General features: G+C 40.2%; 1 protein-coding gene across 1 annotated transcript; it reads left to right on the forward strand.

Annotated features, from left to right (window-relative positions):
- Positions 1–689: 689 nt before the first annotated feature.
- Positions 690–18,696, forward strand: LOC104504938 (zinc finger protein 827-like; the record flags this gene model as incomplete). The annotated part of the gene is made up of 5 exons (XM_010160310.1): positions 690–726; positions 829–1,839; positions 6,600–6,772; positions 18,038–18,521; positions 18,664–18,696. Coding segments are annotated over 5 exons (1,738 nt in total), but the record flags the coding sequence as incomplete, so codon positions are not given.
- Positions 18,697–22,073: the final 3,377 nt, after the last annotated feature.

Here is a 22,073-nt window from a genome sequence, read left to right on the forward strand (position 1 = left end):
AGTCTCAGGAGGGACTAGATGTGTTGCAGTTACAGTAGAGAAGAAAATGTAACTAACTGCATTGAGACCTGTGATGCTTGTTTTGGTTTTTCCAGCCAAACTAAGTTTAGTTTAGGCTGGTCTTTAAAACTTTAACATTAGTGAAGAATGACAAGCAAGTAGTGTCTATATAAGAAGAGAATAAAACCCAAAGATTCTGTTTTTGTGTATGATATTCATTTCTTTCCCAAACAGTTGAAGAGATGAGAGCTTTAGCCTGCATTCATGTATTAGTCATTTCAGCTCTTCAGGAATGAATTGTGTATTATCAGTACAAACTTTATTTTATTTTAGATAGAGGTCACTGCAGGATTGTGCTGACATTTAAAGTCACTGGAAGAAACTACTTTGAGTAGCTACACACCTGATCTGCTTTTGATGGTGTGCCTGTGCTAGCTCTACAAAGACAAGTATCCAGTAATTTCTGGGCCTGTTAAATCCCTGCTTTATACCACAGAACTAATAATATTTTGCAAGAGGTATAGACTAATAATGAAATACTTGCAATATATGAATATCTGTTATGCATATTTGTATTGTTGCAGTTTAATTGTTTTAGTTATGCAGACAGAAATATGACAGGCTTGTCACTATTTTGTCTTCAAAGAAAGACATGAATTTTCAAAAAACTTCTTGGTTACTCAATCCAGGCTGATGCCAAGTCCGTGCACTTTAGGGGGGTGTTAGGTGACTGTTGAGGAGGATCATGCAAAGGTCAGGCATACATCATGCTAAGAAGTTATTTTACACAGATTTGGGAATAATACTGTTGTTCTTGGTTTCACACAGATGGTACCAGGCAGGAAGAAGTGGAAGGTGAACTCAGTGAAGAAGAACGCTGGTTTGGAAATTCTTCAGAAACTCCTTCAGAAGCATCATATGGAGAAGTGCAGGAGAACTTTAAGTTGTCTCTTGAGGACAGAATCCAAGAGCAGTCCACTTCCCCAGACACTTCTTTGGGAAGTGCAACTCCTAGCAGCAATGCAGCAGAGCTGGTATCCATTGAAAATGAGGCACTAAGAGACACATTACAGAATAAAGAGCACCTTTCTCCTGATGTGTCGTCTCTGTGTGAAGAAGAACCTCCTGGTCCAAATAAGCCACTGAGTAGTAACCTGAGGCGGCTACTGGAGGCTGGCTCCCTCAAGCTGGATGCTGCTGTTACAGTCAATGGCAGAGTCGAGTCCCCTGTAAATCTTGGCTCTAATGTCTCCTTCTCTCCACCTGCACATCATGCTCAGCAGCTAAGTGTTCTTGCCAGAAAGCTTGCTGAGAAACAGGAACAAAGTGACCAATACAATGCAAGTAGTCACTTTTTATGGAATCAAGGTAAGTGGTTGCCAAACTCAACCACCACCTGTGGTTTGTCCCCTGATTCAGCTATCCTGAAACTGAAAGCTGCAGCCAATGCTGTTCTGCAGGACAAATCTCTTTCAAGGACTGAAGACACTATAAGATTCGAATCCTTTTCCTCACCTTTTAGCTCTCAGTCAGCCAGCTCCACGTTAGCAGCTTTATCTAAGAAAGTGAGTGAAAGAAGCATGACTCCTGGGCAGGAGCACCCGCCTCCGGCTAGTTCTTTCCTTTCTCTGGCTTCCATGACCTCTTCAGCTGCTCTGCTCAAGGAGGTTGCTGCAAGGGCTGCAGGCACCCTGTTGGCTGAGAAGAAGAAATCACTCATTGCTGAGGATCCCCTGCAGCTTTCAGAGATGAAGCAAGAGAAAGCAACTCCACCACAGTCTTTGGAATTATTGTTATTGCCAGTCCCTAAGGGAAGAGCATCCAAATCCACTAGTACAGGTATGGATATAGTTTGAGCCACTAAGTAGAATGTATTTGTTTTGCTCTAAATTTATGTAACTTCTCAGTGGGTCTGGATTTGGTTTGATTCCATGTATTATGAGAATAAGAAATAGGTACCTTAGGTAAACAATAGAAAAGCTTTTTAAAATACCACTTGAAGATCAAACTGTCACAAATGTTTCCATGTTTGAAAGATGTGAGTGTACAGCTCTGTACTTTTATTTTATTTTAGTCTATACAATGGTATTCTCCCCTTTTACCAAGTTCAGAATAAGTCCACAAAAAGTATTTAATGGAGAAGATCAAAGAATCCCTGTTAGGAAGCTCACGGTATCAGTGAGCATGTACAAAACTAGTGCTTTTGAAATATTGGACAAGGGAGAATTCTCCCTCCTGCTGTCTCTGTCACAAATGGACTTTTGTATAATCGCTTACTACCCTGTCCTAATTTACCAGAGCATATTATTATGTTGCCACTTTTCATTAAAATTTTTTGCAGCCATTCAGTATTTTACAATCCTTTGTCACTTTAAAAAAAAAAAAAGTGAACTGCATTTCTCTAATTTGCTCAACAAGAACCATTTTACACTTTTGACTTCCCTCCACCAGTTCCAGCTGTCAGCAGTCAAGGAATCAGGCTTATAGGGAATAAGAAGTAGTAGTCTTGGTAACAAAAGCCTTGAAGAACTGGCAAGCCATGCAGGGAAATTTAAATTATCTGTCTTCAAAATAAGGTTTCTTTCATCTATTTCTATAAAAAGTTCACATCATGGTTTCATATTTCTGGTACATACAGCTTCAGGTGTCGTCAGTGTTCTTCCTGCAGTGGCATTCTGCTGCAGAGGGGAAGGAAGCGTGGCAGCTGTCTTCACAAGATGCACGATGTGGTGCAGCATATTAGAGCTTTATCAGGAATACTGGCTTGACTGTGCAGGTGTAGCAAGCCACTGAACAGACATGAAGCCTGATGTGGATGTTGTGTAATTGCACTGCCATCTTTCTGACCTACCCTTTTTGTTTAGGGATATTATGAGGAGGTCCTATCTGTCCCTATGTGGCTCTTGGTAAAAAGTCTTAGTGTAGAAGCTATTGAATAGACAGCAATGCTCATTCCTCCCTTGGAAAAGGAGGGGGAGGAATGAGATGAGGTGCAGCTGGTACCAGTTTTCTTTGCTCTGAGTTACAAGTGTTCTACAAATGCTTTGCTGATGTGTTTTGCCAGAGCAATTAAAGTGGCAAACTATTCTTGGCATGGGTATGGCCTAAGGTTTTCATTAGTTTTGATGAAGTCCTTTTTAGAGTAACATAAGCTAAACCAAAAAAGGGTCCTTTCGTGCAGGAATAAGAGTACCCATATTGGCTACACCAGTGTGACTGAGGGCATTAATCTAATGTAACTTTCCCCATGAAGACTGGTCACCATATAAAAAGGCAGCAATGCACAGAAAAGGAGGAAGGTTAAAATGTATTTGAAATTACTATTTTATTCCCTGCTGGAGAAAAAGCTGTTCACATCATAAGTTTTCACTTGGAAAAAGTAAATGGTTGTAGTAAAACCCAAGTTCTGTTTTTCACCAGCAAACTGTGTGATTTGTCTGTGCCGCTTATACTAGGAGATTGCTCTGTACCAGCATGCAGAAGTGCTGGTAGTACCAGCATTTCATAAACTAACTCTGATGCAGCAAGTTCCTAGCAACTGTTCTCTTTGCTGAAGGCCCAGACATTCTGTGCTGCTAAAAGGTAACAGTGGGAGCTGACTGCCTCAGGTCCTTGGTAACCAAGGAACAACCATTCAATTTTTACAATATATAGGACTAGTATCCCAAGAGGAAGGGTGTTTCCTTTCAGTTCATACACACTGCGCCAACGCCAGTTGGCATCCAAGCAAACTTTATAGTTCATAACAAAAGTTCTATGTTTTGTGATAGGCTATTTTTTCCTTTCGAACTAATTAACCAACTGAAAATAAAAAGCTAGCTGTTGGTTAGCATATTTGGATGTCAGTTATGGACAGCCAAGCTCCTTGATTCCTTCAGTCCATGTAGCTTGCAAAAAAGGTCACTGTTTAGTGACCTTTGATTAAAGATTACACTTCTGTAAAAGTTGAAGAGGGTAGCTGAGGGTGTATATTTGCCATGAAAATAAATTTCACATGCTCCTGATTCCTTTTGCACCTACAACCTTATGGCACTAAAAGCTAAAAATAGTATTTAATTTTATAATGTTTTGTCTTTTTGTCTCTGTTTGATTGCTCCTTCAGGCATGGGTTTTGTTTTTGGTTTTTTTTGTCTTGTTCCCAGAGACAGGGAGACATCTTTTCCCAGTAGACATAGCTTGAGAGGTGGGTTTTTTCCCCCGCTCTCATACTTGGAATGTTTAAGGCACTGGTGAGTTTGCTGCCTTGTTACAAACTGATTCACTTACCCACCAGCAACATCTAGTTTTGGTTCAATACTCAGTGAGATTAATTAGATGTCGACAAGTAAGGAACAGCAAAGATGGAGGCTGTTTAAAGAGGAATATGTTAATAACAAGAGTATGCCTGCTGCTCTTTTGTTCATTGTGTTGAGCTATTTGCTCACGTTTATTATAGGCAAGAAGCTGGAGCCATGGCTTATCAGAGCATGGTCACCTCTGAAACTGCATGCCAGGTTTGGCGGACCTAATCATTACTTGCACAGGTTATAGTAAAGTGGTACAGAGAAGATTAACTTTTCTATCAATCTTTTAATATTGCTAATTTTATATAAAGCTCGTGTTTGGGATGAAATTTAAAAGGAAGCCTGGAATCTCTGTTAAAGTTCTGATGTCGTTTTTGAAGAGTGTGGGTGACAGACCCTTATAGTGACTGAATGCTTGTTTGGTGTAACTTTTTGCCTGCAATACTTGCACGTTTGTTCCTGAAGCTGCTTTGGGAAGCACTGGCTGATTGTGTGCTCACTGGAGTCAGTCTTTCCAAGTAATTGACACTGTGTGACATAAAACATCAGTATAAATGAAGGAAAGCTGAAGCCCAGAATTTTTTTCTTATGCCGATGTTTATGTAGTATAGTAAGGAGCTAACATAGTTCAGCTTTGGAGAGCATTGACAAAATTCCTGTGTGCCATTAGTTGTCATTGTTATTGGTGAAGTCACATACATTCAGTCCAGTTCTTTGTGTATTTTGTAATGGTTAAATTAGTATTGATCCATCTTGTTTTCAGGTTTATTTTTAATGGGGTAGAAAACAGGTAATAGCTTGTTACACATCTCTTTTCTGGATACTTTGTGATGATAACCAGAGGCTGGAAAAAAGGTACAATAGAGGAAGAGAAATAATAGGTTAAAATGGTACCAATATATTTGTTTGGGTTTTTTTTCCGGTGGTTTGTCTTTCTCCTGCCTCTTGTGAAGAAGTAAGTAAAGATATTTAAAAACTGAAACATAAGCAATTATAGGATTGGCTTTGGCTTAGAGCTACTCTTTAGAGGTGTAGAGAGGGGATCAATTTGGTAATATGATGAGCGTGATAGAATATTTTATACAGAGAATTTCTGAGCTTGCAGAAGCGCATGCTTTGACAATGTGTCCTTTTTTTGTGCTTACATAATGACTACCTCATCAGTTGAATTACGGTGGTTTTGTTTCCTACTTAATAGCAAGAATTATATTTTAGGATATGACAAATCTTTCTGAAGGTTTTTATTGCTTAGTTCCTCATCAAGGGAATTTGATGTTTGCTCTATCCTTATCAGTAGGAAGTAACTGATAACAATGAGATTAAATATTCTGAGTGAAATTCCAAATATCAGGAAACACATTGCTGAGCTCTGGATATTTGCAAGTAGTCAACCTTTTACAGTGAGGAAAAAAAGTTTCCAATTTCACAGTAATACTAGGCCTGTCTTTTATAATAAGCAGAGGAAATCGTGGTGAGAGGATGAACGGATGGTTAGTTGTGTAAAGTCAGCAGCAGAAATTTCTCTTTCCTTCAACTTTGAGATGGTCCCACACTCAGTACACTATTTGCCCGATACATGCTACCAAATCCTTATTTTAGGTGAATTGGGCAGTAAAGCAGAGTGCAAACATTTAGGAAGGCAATAGATTTAAAGCCCTGGCAACTAGAGGTGCAGAAGGAAATCCATGACCCAAAGATCCCCAATGGCTGAAGTTGCAGCAGCAACTGCTCGAGTCATAACTAAACAAGTGCAACAGCAGGGGTTCTGAAGTCATTCACTTCTGGCGTTACATGTATCTGAGATGCAATACCAGCATGCTTTTCAGTTAAGTCACAGATTGTTCTATGCTTTATGTCCCACTCCCCTGCTGGCCAACCATCAGATATGGAAATAGATAATTTTTTAACAGTTAAGCATATTTTCCATACCTTGCTACAACCGGCCTTTGATAGGAAATGAAGCTGCAAAGTGATGATTATGAGAGACATCCATCTCAGTTCAGTTAAATAATAAGGAACATTAGGACCAGGTGAGATAGAGTAGCATCCCCTACTGATTAGCCAAAGGATGTTTGGAACATTAACCTTTTATAAATTATGGTGACCTTTCTTAAAGGGAGAATAACTAGATTAAGGGGAAAAGGGTTGTGCAGGGAGGAGGAACTGAAATTTCTGGTACGTGTTGTTGTTGAATTGATGTGTCTCTTTGCAGATGAAATTCTAGCACTGAGAAATAGCTTGAGTATGTTTACAAGGGAAAAGTATTCAACAAGTGGCTGTAAAGTATCTTTTCTTTTTCTTCCCCCTTCTGCTAAGCCTCAGAAGAAGAAGGAGGAAAACCTTTCCAGTGTCCGATCTGTGGTTTGGTTATCAAGAGGAAGAGTTACTGGAAACGGCACATGGTGATTCATACAGGTTTGAAAAGTCATCAGTGTCCACTCTGTCCATTTCGCTGTGCACGCAAGGACAATCTCAAATCACATATGAAGGTAAGGGAAGTGTTTACTGACAATCAAACCACTTGAATCATCAATCAAACATTTCATTTGCATTTGCAGGAACTAAATTTCCCTAGCTGTGCTACTAATGATGCCTTTCTTTAAATAAAGATACCATAAAAAGAGAAAGAAATAACTTTTTTCCCTTTGCTTGCCTTTCCATTTATTGCAATGTGAAAACTGCTTTGGGTTATGTCAGCTTAGTGCAGCACAAGCTGTCTGCGATGGATTTAGTTCTGGGCCTGGAACCACCAGAAGCAGGGATGTTAGCTGAGATGACACCATGTGTATTGGGTTTGGGTGGCAGGGTTTTGGTAGCAGGTGGGCTACAGGGGTGGATTCTGTGACAAGCTCCTGGAAGCTTCCCCTGTGTCTGATAGAGCCAATGCCAGACAGCTCTAAGATGGACCTGCTGCTGGCCAAGGCCGCGCCAATAACAGCCATAACGTGTCTGGGATAACGTGTTTAAGGAGGGGAAAAAAAAATGGTAGAGGACATTTGCAGTAGAAAGAGAGAGCAAAATGTGAGAGCAACAACTCTGTAGATCCCCAGGTCAGTGGAGAAAGAGGGGGGAAGAGGTGGTCCTGGCACCAGAGCAGAGATTCCCCGGCAGCCTGTTGTGGAGACCATGGTGAGGCTGGCTGTGCCCCTGCAAACATGGAGGGTCACAGGGGAGCAGGGACCCCCCTGCAGCCCGGGCAGGGCCCCACACCGGGGCAGGCAGCTGCGCCTGAAGAGCCTGTGATGCCCAAAGGAGGCTGTGACCCTGTGGGAAACCCATGCTGGAGCAGGCTTCTGGCAAGACCTGTGGATCTGTGGAGAGAGGAGCCCACTCCAGAGCAGGTTTGCTGGCAAGACTTGTGACCCCAGGGGGACCCAGGCTGGAGCAGGCTCCTCCTGAAGGACTGCACCCCACAGGAGGGACCCACGCTGGAGCAGTTAAGGAAGAAACACAGACTGTAGGAAGGACTTATGTTGGAGAAGTTCATGGAGGAATGTCTCCCATGAGAGGAACTCCACACTGGAGCAGGAGAATAGTGTGAGGAGTCTTCTGCCTGAGAGGTAGAGACGATGTGTGATGAATTGACCACAACCCCCATTCCCTGTCCCCCTACACTGCTCAGAGGGAAGAGGTGGAGAAAAGTGGGAGTGAATTTGAGCCCAGGAAGAAGAGAGAGGTAGGTGAAAGATGTTTTAAGATTGGGGTTTTGGTTCTCTTTTTACTCTGATTTTGACTGATGTTAAGCTAATTTCTCCCCCCTCCAGCTGAGTCTGCTTTGCCTGTGATGATAATTGCTGAATGATCTCTCCCTGTCCTTATCTCAAGCTGGGACCCTTTTATCATATTTTCTCTCCCCTGCCCAGCTGAGGAGGGCAGTGACAGAGCATCTTTGGTGGGCACCTGACCTCCAGCCAAGATCAGCCCACCACACCATGCAAACACAGGAATGCTGCTTTCCAGGATGCCAGCCGGTGTCTCTGTATGCCACTGCATGATGCTGTCGGGCCTACCAACTTGGCCAGCACTAGCAGGGGATCTCCCCATGACTTTCTATAGACAGGCTGGCAGTTTTAACTTTCTTTTCACTGTAGTTTTTAACTGCAGTCTTTTCAGGAGTGGAGGATCCAAAACAAAGTGAATGACTGATTATACTGTAATGTTTTATTTTCAGATGTTTCCCATAAGTTTAAAGTGTGCTTCTAACTCAGCCTTTTAGGCTCCAACTGAAGATGACCTTTTGAAGGAAGCAACATCTGTGTTGAGACAGAACAATAGAAAAATTGAAGAAACTCTCTATTTAGGTGTAGTACTACACAGTTGCAATGTAGAAAGTGTCTGGTCTTGCAAGCTGTCGAACATGCTTTGTGGAGTAAAAATGGTACCTGTCCCATTAGGATGAAGAAGCTGAAGTGCAAAAAATATCCCTTGTGAATGCAGTTGAGTTTTATAATAACAGTGAAATGTTTTATTATAGTTAGTATTTTGTCTATTTTAGACAAATGTGTGTAACAATACCAGACTGGTGTGGAGAGGGGCAGAAAGGCATGTTCAGCTTTTATATATGCTATTGCAGAATCTGAGATCACTAGTCTAACCTTGCTTACACCCAAGTAACTATTCACTTCAGCCTAAATGATTCACATGATTCCACTGATCACAACAGCAAATCTTGCTGTATTTCAGGTCCTTGCTAGGTCTGAAATCATTCCTCTAAAGTATGAAGACTAATATCTTAACTCTTCTGCTGTGGATCAATGCACTATTCCCAGGCATCCTTGGTGTGTCATGCTAATCCTTATCAGGTACAAGTAGGTTTGGTGTTTATGGCTCTTTCTTTTAGGACTTGGTGTTTCATGTTGACTAGAAGGCCCATATGGGCACCCTGAGTAGATGAGTAGAAAGAGGGGGAACACAGCATGATAAGAAAGGTTTTTTGTTCTCAGTTGTTGACAGCCTGCACAGAAGCATCCATCAACTAAAAGCTTGCTATTCCTTAGCAAAGACCTGTTGTTATCCCCTGCTTTGTAAAGGACACCGCTATTATTCTCTGCAGAAATTGTGGTTCCCTGCTTTTTTTCCCTTTTTGTAATTATTTGCAGGTTCACGGTCTATCCCTTCCTTTTTGGTATGGTGATTTCCATAGGTGGTCACAGGTAGTATGCTGGAAAAAAATCAGGGATCTTTTTCACTGTCTCTGCTTGTTATCAAATTGATGGCCCTTGTGCTCTTTACTGCTTCCTATCTTCTGTTAGTCTAATCTTAAAACAGACTCCTTGTACAAACAGGTAACATTTAGTGTTAATTATTTGTTAATACAGTAATTATTACTAAGTAATACTTAGTTAGACATCACTGAGGTAAGAGTCAGGCCCAGAACTGCTTGACACAATGTGAGAGGTTATAGCCTCCTCTAGCCTTGCTATGGAGAGAAGATCTGAAGTCTCCATGGTCAATGCAGTCCAGTCATGCAGGTCATGATGGACTGAGTGGTCTTTGCTGGTAAAACTACTCCCTATTTTAGATGAAGGCAATTGTCTGATGAAACTAGATGGGCTGTATCTGGTCTTTTGTCCTTGTTATAGTCTTATGGATAGATGTAAAGATTCGCAAGTACAAGAATCTGAAAGATAATGTTTTACTACGATTTCAGTGGTTTCCTACACTTTTCTCAATGGAGTAGGCCATTTGTAAAAATTTTTTCTATCACGTGAAAATTGAGGCAGGTGAATGAGGTAGGGGCATGCTAGTGATGTGTCCAACAGTGTCAGACATAATTTTAATTTCCTTTGGTGAAAATATAAATTGATAACAAGATCAAAAATAAAAAAAAATCAGAATTCTTTTCTCATTAAAGTGCTGCTTTTAAATTTTTATGTAAGTATGAGATTAGAGTAACTGACACATATATAAGCCAACAGTATTCAAAATGGAATGAATACACGTCAGAAATTGTACAGCACAGCTGGGAGCTACTTAGGATGCAGCATTGTGGTTATGCCAGTCAGATGTTTCAGTTCTCTTCATTGTCCTAGGATCCTTTGGGAGCTACCTGGCCTTATCTCTTTCCTGGCAGGCAACCCAGAAAAGCAGAGCTGCCTCTAGCTCTCCATCCTGCTCTTCCTCCTCGTGAGTCAGCTGTGGCTGCAGGTAAAGACCTGCTTTTCAAAACCAAAAAGGCTACTCAAAATGAGGGTACTAGGCTGGTGTTTGTAATTCATTATAAGCTAATTTTTATTCTAGGATGCTATCAGAAGCCTAGCTTTTCTCCTTTATGATGCTTTTCAGTTTTCAGGTTTTATGTTCTGTTGATAAGGATGACAGGCAAAACCTGTTGAGGTGTTTTGTCCAGCTGCAGTCCTCAAAATCTAATAGTGTTGTCTTTGTTTCCTCCTAGACAGCATTGCCTGGAGCTAAAGCACCTCCTTTTTTTTTCTAGGTTCTTGTAGGCATTTTCCATTGAAACTGGTCATTAGAGATTTAATTTCCATGTGTGGTTTGTGTGTGTCTCCATATAGGCCTTCCTTACTGTGTGTATCTTTAGGTCAACAAATAATAACTATATAATAACTATATAATGTAATTACTGTATATTTTTATGGTAATTACAACATATCAAACTGATTGGCCCCAGAATACAACATTGCCAACATTTTTGGTGTCTTGTCCCCTGCTGGAGAAAATCTTAGCAGCGAGCTGAATTGATTCCAACCCTGACCATATTCAGCTCTACATGTGCTACCCACCATGTTGATGAAGTGTTCTTCCAGTAAGGGCACTTTGCCAGGACCAACTCACAGCTGGAGGTGAGGAAGTGAAAGGCAAGAAGGGAAGCAGAAGGAAAGTTTCCTCACAGACACACAATGAACAAGGGAGGCTGAGTAGTCTGCCTTTTAAGGCAGACAGTGTTATCTACAGTTGTTATATGGCATTTAGATTCCACAGTGATAGGCACCTTAGAAAAAACCTAAAATAGACACAGTACAGAATTTTATTAGTCTGTTTTGGAGGCAAATTGTAGTATGTGCATAACCACAATTTTTGGCCCTGATCTCAGGGTAGTGTGACAGGACTTGATTTGGGTATCATAGCGTGGATTCCTGGGGTGCTGAGAACACTGAAAATCAAGCTAGACAAAATCAGCATAGAACTGAGAGGAGTTTCTTGTCTAAGCAGGCAGCAAGGCTTGTGCTTGAGTCCTTCTCTCTGTTTATCTAAACGTATTCAGTTGGAATATGCTGTTTTCTTTTTGAGGGAGTATCTTACGTGCAACTTCTGCAGAAAGCAACGGGAAGTGGTGGTGTAATTTAGCAAGATGTATTCAGGCTTTTCTGTTTTTCTTGGTGGGGAAGTAGGGATTAAATTTACGTCAGAGCAATACCACAAGCATCAGTCAGACTTTGGCCAATTGGTGTCTTTGGATCATGCACATATCTTCCTCAGCAATTGGTGGACGGATAGGCTGTGAGATCATACAGATATGTTCCAAGAAAGCAACAGGATATTAGCCTGAGCATTTGGAAGGGGGAACGAGGAAGAGAAACATATGGCCAAAAATAATATCTATAAATGTTCCTTGTGCTGCTATATAAACGTAAGGCAGAAATGGGTGAGCCAGCTCTTGTAGCAATGGAAAAGAAGGTTGGCATTGTGAACAGTTGCTGAAGCATGATGGCATGACAGAAAAATCAGGAAAGGGAAGATTGAGTTTAACAGGAAAGTTAGATGCAATGGCTGGCAGGTCATGTGATGCTCAACCACAGGATCCTCTTGCTTCTGTTCCTTATGAAGAGGGACCATGTAGTGAGATCTCAGATTACTATTCCTGTGTAATGTAAAGAGGGTTATAATCAGCCTCCTGATTAGGGGGAGGCGGTTAATTGCATGATAGTGATAATAAGGAAAGGCCCTGAAGAATGTAGCCAGGTACTCGCTACCCCTTAGTTATTTGCTTTTCCTTCTTTCTTCCCCAGCTAGGGTAAGACAACTGAATGAGCATTCCTAATCGGTTATTTTAAAGCATCCTCACCATACTGGGAGAAGGAGGCTGACTGTGTTTTATGGGAGGGCTTTTGTTTGATTTGGTTTAAGCTAACCTTAAACAGCTTTGGCCTGAGGGGACGTGATGCAAACTTGCACAGCTTTTCAACAAGTGAAATCTGTGCCGAGTCTCAGACAGGTACCACAAGTGACTTCAAATATCTGCCTTTTAATCTCTTTACTTTTTGCATATGAGACAAGGATGAGGCAGGAAATGCTCTGATACCTTAAATTATAAAGGAAAAAGGAAAAAAAAAAAGGTTTTTTTTTTTTAAGCACTTAGTCCAGTCCAGCCCTGCAGAGAGGCTTTTTTCCCCTTTGCTTTCAAGCAAAGCAAAGAAGTGGTTTCAAAAAGAAAATACTATATGAATAATGTATGTGTCCTGAGGGGAAGGAAGGGTCATATCAAAACTAGCACCATAGCACTAAACTTTTGAAAATGCAATATTTTAAAAATGAGGCAACTTGTCAGGAAAGAGCATGAAATGAAAAAGCAGAGGGCACACATAATAGATGCAAACTGGAGATCTCTCAAGTGTAGTCAAATGCAGCAGCCGCAGAAGGCATTTTACTACAAGAGATTTAAAAACAAACAAACCAACCAAACAAACCAAAACAAAAATGACAGAAAGAAATCGGTGGGTAGGCAGGTATGGCTAAGCAGCCAGGTTGTAGTCGTTGTTGATTGTAGTAGTATTGCTTAAACAGTTTGTCAACATGGAAATGTTAATCCACTTGAAAGTTGTTGGGGAAAAATAAAACCTCTAGTATGTAAAGGAAAAAGTCATAATTAGGTCACAGAAAGTAAGTAAAGACTGAGCAGCCAGAAACAAATGCAGCAGTGAATGGATTTAACACCCCAACCCCCTTATGTTCTGATTTTGCTTAGGGATGAAGGTTATGAGAAAAAAACCGCTTCCTCTTATTCTGAGTGTTTAAAAAATAATAACCAAAAAAACCTCTTGAGCCCCCCGAAAGAAAGGTGAATGCAATCCTTCCCTTTTTGTGCCTCATAGCTAGAAGGGAAAGTCTGTGCAAAGCATTACCCCAGCTTCAAGGAAAGTGAAAAGATCTGCCTCACCAGTACTACAAAATTGCAGGACATGCCTGTGTCACAGCTTCCCTCCCCCCTACTCCCCCTTGTACCCTGTTAGGTGGGATCACATCTCTTTGTAACTGTGGTACATATGTTTGGGCCAGTGTGTACTTCCCATGACTTAAATTGGCTGGTAAATCAGTGGGGAAGTAGCTATTAGGTATAAAAAGATGATTAAAAAAACTGCTTATGGTACCAGAAATGTTAGTGTTTCAACAAAAACTGTAACAGAAAAAAAAAAAAAATACAATTATATGAATTATGTGTTATGATGGGGACATGTGGTTTCTGTAAAAGAAAATCATGTGTTCTTCTACTAAGATGTTTTGAGCATGTCAGGAAAATCATGGATTTAAGAATCAGTTGAAATTTATTTGGTCTTTAAAAAAGCCTTTGGCAAAGCTTCTCACTGAGAAGCTGCCAAATAAATTAAACAATGTGATGTACTATGGCAAATTAGAAATTCACCAAGTGACAGTAAAACAAAGGGTAGGAAGGAATTAGCAATTTTAAGCATGACAAAAGGCTAACAGAGGGGTGTTCCATTCCTGAGTGGAATTGCATGTATTTTAGCAAATGTGATCTGCACAAAATGATGACTGTGGGTAAGAGAATTGTAGATGATAGAACCTTACGTGCATGAATCAAGATTAGAAAAGGCAAAGCTTGAAAGGGGATAAGAAGCTGGCTGCCAGATAAACAAGGGAGCAAATGAAGTTATTGTTGACAAATACAAGGTACTGCACCTTGGAAACGAGTCTAATCATGCACCTGGCTGTCTGATATGATGAACTGTAACTACTCAGAGAAAATAGCGGAGTGTCGTAGACAGTTCAGTGAAAACCTTTTCTTGGCATGCGTGGCAGTGGTTAAAAAGTATGTTAGCTGTTTAAATGTTTGTAGAATAAACCAGAAATAACACTGAAAATATTACAATGCTATTATTAGCACATGGTATGCTGCCATGTATACTCACTTCTGGTCACTGCATGAAATAGGTGTATCAGAAATAGAAGGAATTTTAAAAGCTGGCAATGAAAATGATTAGTTGGATGGCAAGAACTCTCTTTGAAGAAAGAAGCTGAAAAGAATGGGACTGCCAGGAAAGGAGGTGTGATCAAAATAATGCATGTGATAGAGAACATAAATTGAATGGCTTTTTTTTTTCTTTCTTTCTTGTAATGTGAAACTGAGAAAGCAGCTAGAGAAACAGAAAGAAACAAATAAAAAATTAAAAACAAAAAATTGACCAGTAGATAACTTGTACAGAAGCACTCAAACCAGGCCTACAGTTTGTACAGTGTGTATTGTCATGTTGAAAATTGTTGTCATGTGAAGCAGACATTGAAAAACTGTAGAACCATGAAATACCATTTGAGACTGGAAAGACTGTAGGATTAAAATAAAGATGATACTACTTCGCACAGTCAAGGGAAATATCCATGGTTAAATGATATAAACTCAGAACACAGAAGTCCTTAAATGTTGCTGATGTAAGTGAAATAGTTTTGTGGGATTCAGAAAAAAACATTCTCTATGAATGTGGTTTGTTGCAGCTTAATTCAGAGTGATCCAGATCTGGCAGCAGCTGCGCTCAGAGTGGGACTTCTGAGGAAACCTGTCAGCTGCCCTCCAGTCTCCTCCTGCCCGTGCTTCTTGCAGCAACAAGAGTGTAAAGAGGACATCTGATGGTTTGGGTAGCATTAGCACAGTGTAAGAGCTGTCTCATGGAGAGAGAAGGCAGCTCTTTGGACTGTAACATTGTGTGACCTCAATCTCCCCTGTGGCTTTCTGTGTAACTCTATAGGGTTTCTTGTTTCTTACTCTGCAGCAAGTAGTTGCTGCCTTGACTTTTCCCTCTGAATAGCATAGAAAGGCAATTCTTGGCTCTTTCAGCTGCTGTCATGAGAAAATAAGAGACAGTTTTTCCTTTAAAGGGACTTCAATTATTAGCTTCTATTTCTAATAGTGTTCGAATTTTTAAATAAACGCTATTATTTACTTTTGAGAATTAAAAAGAAAAGTCTTGTGGTGGACCCTGGACATTGGGAGCTACCTATTGGGTGTTGTTTCGTGTGTTTTCTTTGTAGATCTAAAATTCTTCCCTTCAAAATTCTAAATATTTGGGTTTTAATTCTTGTACTCTTCAGCTGCAAGTTATAAATATACTTTATGAGAAATCCATTGGTGATGCTGCTGTTGTCTTTGGGTAGGAGAAAAATCCAAATCAGATTAATTAGCTCCCCCTCTTCTCATCCATTCTCAGAAGATATTGCAGAGGTGGCATGCCATGTTCCTGGGAAGAGAAGGTGGGCTCCCACACACTTTGCCACCCAACTGCAGCAGTGACAGCCTTCAGAAGGCATCATATCAATGATTGTGATAAGGGGCCTCTGAAAGAAGTGGTTAAAAATGTAGGCAGGGAAATGTTGATTGAAGGGGATCCTGGAGAGAAACCCTGGCACACAGAATCTCAGTGGGTGTAAGAGATAAAGTTGCCATGGTGAGAGTGCTTGCTACCATTAGTACATCTTGGTGCTCTTCATGAAGAAGAGTGTGTACATACTGCTCTGCCCATAGACCAACCTGTTTCCAGTAGCGTGGACAGGCAATCTGGTTGGCACTTCTGTTGTAACTTGTTAATATTTATAATTGATTGTGTTGCTATTCTGCAAGGTTGTTGCTTTAAAACTGTCTTAAGTTAGCATTAGCTTCTATTTTTTTTATTTTGTTGTCAGGTGCAATTTTAAGATTCCAAAATTACTTTGTAAATGTCATGATTATACCATACTGAGAATGTCATTCTGTAAAGTGGCTAACCAAGAGAAATTCTCTTGTGCTATCTGTGTGTTTAGTACCTAATCTCTGCACCCCTGGAAGATCTACTGAATGAAAAGTTATGCAGCACTAATTAAATGTGTCTTCACTGAATGCAAATAGGGCTAAAAGAGGGACATCTCTCAGCTTTACATTTTAGTGGATCTGAATCCAGGTCCTATGTATGTAGAGCTGGGAATGCTGGATATTAGCTTGTGACTGAATTAATCTACTATATAGAAAATTAATTAGGCCAAATCTACAACCATGGGAAACTCCAACCTGAATTTTGATAGAGCTGTGTTTGGGAAATGCTACTGCATCCCCTGAGCTCTGCAGTGTCTGCACCGGGACTCTCTGGATGTAGATCACAGCACTGCAGGAATAGGGAAAGTGCTAAAAGCCCTAAAGCTAGGTTTTCCAGGCTCCCTGGTGTAGAGCTGAGCTTTGATTAGAGCTGCAGCTCTCGGGGCTTGCTGCAGCAGTGTGCCTTGGATCCCTGGCACAGCTGGCTGCTTCCGAGCCAAGTCCAGGAGAGTGCCACTCAGTAGCGTGAGAGAATCGTGCCTTGTTTGCCAAGAGTTCATCAAACCTCTCTGTGTTTCAGGTGAAATATTTTGCGTTCAACAAATTGCCATTTTTCCAACAAAAATCTGTCTCACTGAAATGTTTCCAACCAACTCGAGTCACAAATAAAAATGAATGTGTGGAGCTCAGTCTGGTGCCAGTTTGTCCTGATCACATGTTCATCAATTAATAAGGAAAAAAATGTATGTTTTTGCCAGTCATTCTGCAGGGAGTAGCTTGGAGTGCTACTGTCAGGATAGAAAATTCATTTGTGAAACTAGAGGGGAAAAAACTTTTCAATATACCTGCCACTATTATGCTGGGCTCAATTATTCCTTCCCTTTCACGAGTACTGCGTTAAACAAGAAATTGTGTAGATATAGTTTATATAAATGAGTGTGTCTGTTCAAATAATATGTAAACCTGGGTGGGTGGGTGGGTGGGTGGATGGATGGATGGAGTTCTCTTGAAAAGGTAATCAGTATTGGGCCTGAGGATACTAGGCACTGTAGTCATACTGGACCATGTGGTCTCTATGAAAAAGAGCCTGCAGTCAATATTGAGGACAGTAAGATTAAATGTGATCATTAATTGACTGATAAAATGGAATAAATAGCGAACACCTAAACTCATGTTTGTATTTTATCATAACGGAGCTGTTTATTTTCTGGTAGCATTAATTTGCGACAAATTGTTTCAATATTGCCTTGTGTATTGCTGGGTCCTGTGTTTTTGCTCTAAGGATACATGAATTGATGATGGTCGTTGCTGTGCAGGTTGGTGTTTTGCTGGGTTGCTCTGAACAGCTGCTATTTATGAGGTGGCACAATATGATCATGCTTAGCAGAACATGTAATAGTCAGGGTGGGTTTTGTTTGTTTGGTTTTTAATCAAGAAAGCTACTAGTTGTACCTTGGAAGTCTTTTTATGCACTAAGTCATCATGATCCACTTGTAAGGACTGTTTGATCCAAAGAAGACTTCATTTCCATGCTGCAGAAACAGATATTCCTGAATTTATTTTTCAGTTGAGTCTAATATTAATGTTCTTTGACTTCTGTGTGAAAGAATCCTACTGTTATTAGTGCCTGACCTCTTTCCAAATACTCAGAATGAAGAGTTCACCCATTAGTTAACTTTTTTTTTTTTTTAAATGGTGTGAGAAGTGTAGAGATTTCTATAGTGCTAGTAAACTGTTTTACTTAAGACATGCTTTTATCTTTCACCTCTTGAACCAGGTTCATCAGCACCAGGACAGGGGTGAGACCTTTCAGTGCCAGCTATGCCCTTTTACCTCCTCCCGCCACTTCAGCCTGAAACTCCATATGCGTTGCCATCAACATTTCCTCAGGACAGAATCCAAAGTGAAGGAGGAAATACCAGAAACTGAGGTGAAGGGGTCACCGCAGCTAAATAGTGACCCTTGCCCGGGACCACAGAGGGAAGGAGGTGGACCTGACCTACCGGGATCAGCATCTGTGTCTAAAACACCTGACGTGGCTGGGCAGCCTAGTGGAGGTATTCCACCTTTACTAGTGAAAGAAGAGCCCAAAGATGACAATGGCATCTCTGCTGCACCTTTTGCTTTTAGCACTGTTGACAGACCCCCCAACAACACAAAGCTGAAAGACTCCTCTGACTTTGTGGCCAACACAGCATCAGCACTATTCAGCCAAGACATCTCTGTCAAGATGGCATCAGATTTTCTTATGAAGCTGTCAGGTAATTGAGCAGCAAGCGGCAGCAGAAGCTGCTCCTTTGTGGGCTAAGAAACACTTTGCCTTGGGTTTGCAAAGTAATGGAATAGCAGGGAGAAAAACACTGCAACTTCTTAACTTATAGTTTCTTGTTTTCTTTCGTTAAGGAGTGGTGCACGATGGAGGGAAGAGGGAAACTGGTGAGATAAGAGAGGGATGGTGCTGGGATTAGGAGTGAGAACTTTTTATCCAGTCTTTCATGTTCATTGACAATTACTTTGGCAAATACCATTTGGTGTGGTTTTCAGGCATGCTGCGTACCTGTAGTTCTAGTTTGAAATCACTGAGTGTCACACACGCCCAGCCCGTCAGGAAATTCAGCTCTTAAATTCTCTGCCTTTACTCATCTGTTAAGTAGGACTAATTGGTCACCTTCCTTCAGAGCAGTGTTTGAGGTCTAACTAGTAAATACTTGTGAAGTATGAATGTTATTGCATTTCTTGATTATTAACACTTAAAAAAAAGGTAGTCCTAGAGATTCATGAACAGCTTTTAAGGTTTTTTTTTTTACCATTTTAATTGAAATCCATATCTAATGCAAAGCATGTTTATTGTGTTTTCTTTGACTGTCAGATTATTACTGTAAGGATGATATTCACATGTGAGACTCTGAAGTGGAGGATGTGTTTAGGGTGAATCAATTATATTTTGTGTGCTCTTTTATTGATTTGACTGAACACTTCAGTATTGTGGCTATGCTGGGGGATGTTCTATACTAAATGTTTTCCAAATTGGCCTTTAACTTTTAAAGAGAAAGAAGTCAGGCAAAATGTCACGTAAGAAACTTTTCAATACAGAATAATTGGTCATCTTTTTCCTTTAAATGGAATGTAAGTTGCATTTTAGCAAATTTTATTGTCAAGTAAACTAAGGAATTCACTATGTCCTATAGCCATTGCTTTGGTGAAACCATAGCCATTTATTTTGGGAAGGCTTGCTATCCTCATCTGTCCAGACCTTTATATCTCTGGGATTGCAATTCTGCAGGGAATCAAGTAGAATGGGTAAACACAAGAAGTTAAGCCTGAGGGTTCCTTGAGCCAAGCAGAAGAATGGAAAAGGGCTGAAGACAAGCAGGAGGTGAACTGGGCTGGCACAAATGGTTTGCTGTGTGGGTTGGAAGAAGCCATAGAAACCTCCTCTTTAAAAAATGTATTATTATGATCAAGAAAAAAATCAACAGGAGAGTGTCTGTTTTGAATTGCTTGTACATTTTTTACTGGTACATTTTTTTAACTGAGTTTCAAATTTGGAGTCTACATGAAATCCATTTTTTATGACAGCTGTCCCATATATGTTGTCATTCTGATGTCTGCCTTAAATTTGGATTGCTGTGCAGGAAGTGGCTTGACACATCAACTGTACTGACCTGTAGGTGGTAGTGCTCACGATGGCTGCATGTAGCAAGAATGAACAGAAAAGACGGGGAAAGCCTGAAAGCTGAGAAAACATACAATATTTTGTTGTTTTTTTTCATGTAGTACTTGATGGGGAGCTTTACAGTTTGGCAGAGGGTCATGTTTTCGATGTCTGATCTATTGGCATCAGTAAAAGGATACAAATGTACATTTTTTCATGCAAAAGGCCCTATGCAGTTATTTTATGGTGACTTACTAAAGGTCTTGAAACCTGACTTGTATGCACTGTTACCTAGCAACATGTTATAAAGTCACTGGGGGAGTGAGATGTATCTGTAATTCTGTATGTGTGCATATTTGGATGAAAATGTACTGCTGGTCACCAAGTTTACTACAAGAAGAGCAATGTTAAAAGGAAAGGAACTTCTTTTCTCCCAAGATTTATATTGTGTTACATACATTTAGCTTATGCTTTCCTCCATACAGTGTGCATAAATTTAGAGTAGAATTAGGAGTAATTCTCTTTTAGCAAGTTGTCTAAGTATTACCTGCATTTTTTTGACTGCTTGCTGTGCTGAACCAAGTTCCTTTGAGTGATTTCTTTATTACGACGCATTTGTTAGGTCCATCAGAACTTCAATTAGTGGCCCTACCTTTTCAGTGACATAAATCTTTTGACATCTCAAGTTGTATATGCTAGCTGTAACAGCCAACACAGATTTGTCGAGACCAAATTATGTCAGAACAATCTAATTTCCTTCTCTGACAGGCCTTGTGGCTAAGAAAAAAAGCAGCAGATAGATATATAGAGTTTTAGAATTTGGCATTTATTCTTATTGAATATTGATGGTTTAAATGAATATTATTTTTGCTTGCCAATGCTTATTGCTTTTCTTCTTGGTTGGTCTTGGTATGTCCTAAGTTTCATGGGAGACCTCAGGTCCTGTGGGTCTTCATTTCTGTGCAGTTGCAGCCTCTTCTTTTTCCAAGGGTGTGACTTGGGGCAGCTCTTATCTCCCTTTGGACTTAAGAGTTAGGGTTTCCAGAAGTTTAACTGGTGCACTTAGAGTGAAAGGTAGAATAAATACCAATTTTGTAAACTATTAGGGATTTTAAAATTGAATCTTAATAAGCATGTATATCATCTTGACTCTCAGTATTTTTTCTGATCATGCAATGCAGTACAGTCCAGCCTAGATGAAGTTGCTACCAGGTAGTTGGAAAACAGTATGTTGACAGTAGTTCTAAGTCAAAACAGAAGAGCCACAGTCAAGAGATCTGTAAAAAACGTGCAACGGTTCAAAAAACTGTTGCACAAATACAAACCCAGGAACAACTAGCTAGGTAACAATCTGTGAGAAAGGGGGAGCAGTTAACAACGTCATACTAGTGCTAAAAAGGCTGTCATTGTACTGTGATGTATACAGAGAGAAATGGCCTCAAAGAAGGGAGTAACAGTCTTGCTGAAGTCCACGGTTTTGGCACTATAGTTTATGAAGGACTGTTGGAAAGACTTCAGAGAAGAGCAGCAGAAATGACTGGAGGTTTGGAAAACATGTCCAGTGAGGATGGATAAAAAGGAGTGAGGTTGTGAACCTATAGAGAAGACCAAGGAAAGTCATTAATTATGTCATTAATGCACTTACAAATTTGTTGTGTGGAGAAAGAAATAATCTGTTGGTAATTCATCATTATTAGGGCAAAAACCCCACATTTATATTGCTGTAGGGTTTAAGTTGGCATTAGGAAAACCTTTCCAAAAGTTGAGGTAGTTAAACCTCTATGATAGTTTGGCTGGAGAGATTATGGCATCTCTGCCACTGAAGAATTTCAAAACCAGGCTAACTTGACGGATATGATTGATCACATATTAGTCAGTAGGATGGACTAGGTCTCTGTATCTCAGTCAGTGAACCAGAGGGCATCAGAAGCAGTTGAAGAAATTTCAGCTGAAGAAAACCAGGGAGCAGGTTGTAGAGAAGCAAAGTGAGGAAAAAAATTTACAGATGGTCAAAGTTAGACCTGATTTTGAGTGGACCAGAAGTGAATTCTGATGGCACTGCTCAAATTGGCCTCTGATTTTATTTATTTATTTATTTATTTTTAATCAGAAAAGCTTAGAGGAGATTTAGATTTGAAGAGGTTGAGAAATATTGGTA

The sequence above is a fragment of the Eurypyga helias genome, unplaced genomic scaffold, assembly GCF_000690775.1.
Source record: "Eurypyga helias isolate BGI_N326 unplaced genomic scaffold, ASM69077v1 scaffold2830, whole genome shotgun sequence".
Taxonomy (NCBI): domain Eukaryota; kingdom Metazoa; phylum Chordata; class Aves; order Eurypygiformes; family Eurypygidae; genus Eurypyga; species Eurypyga helias.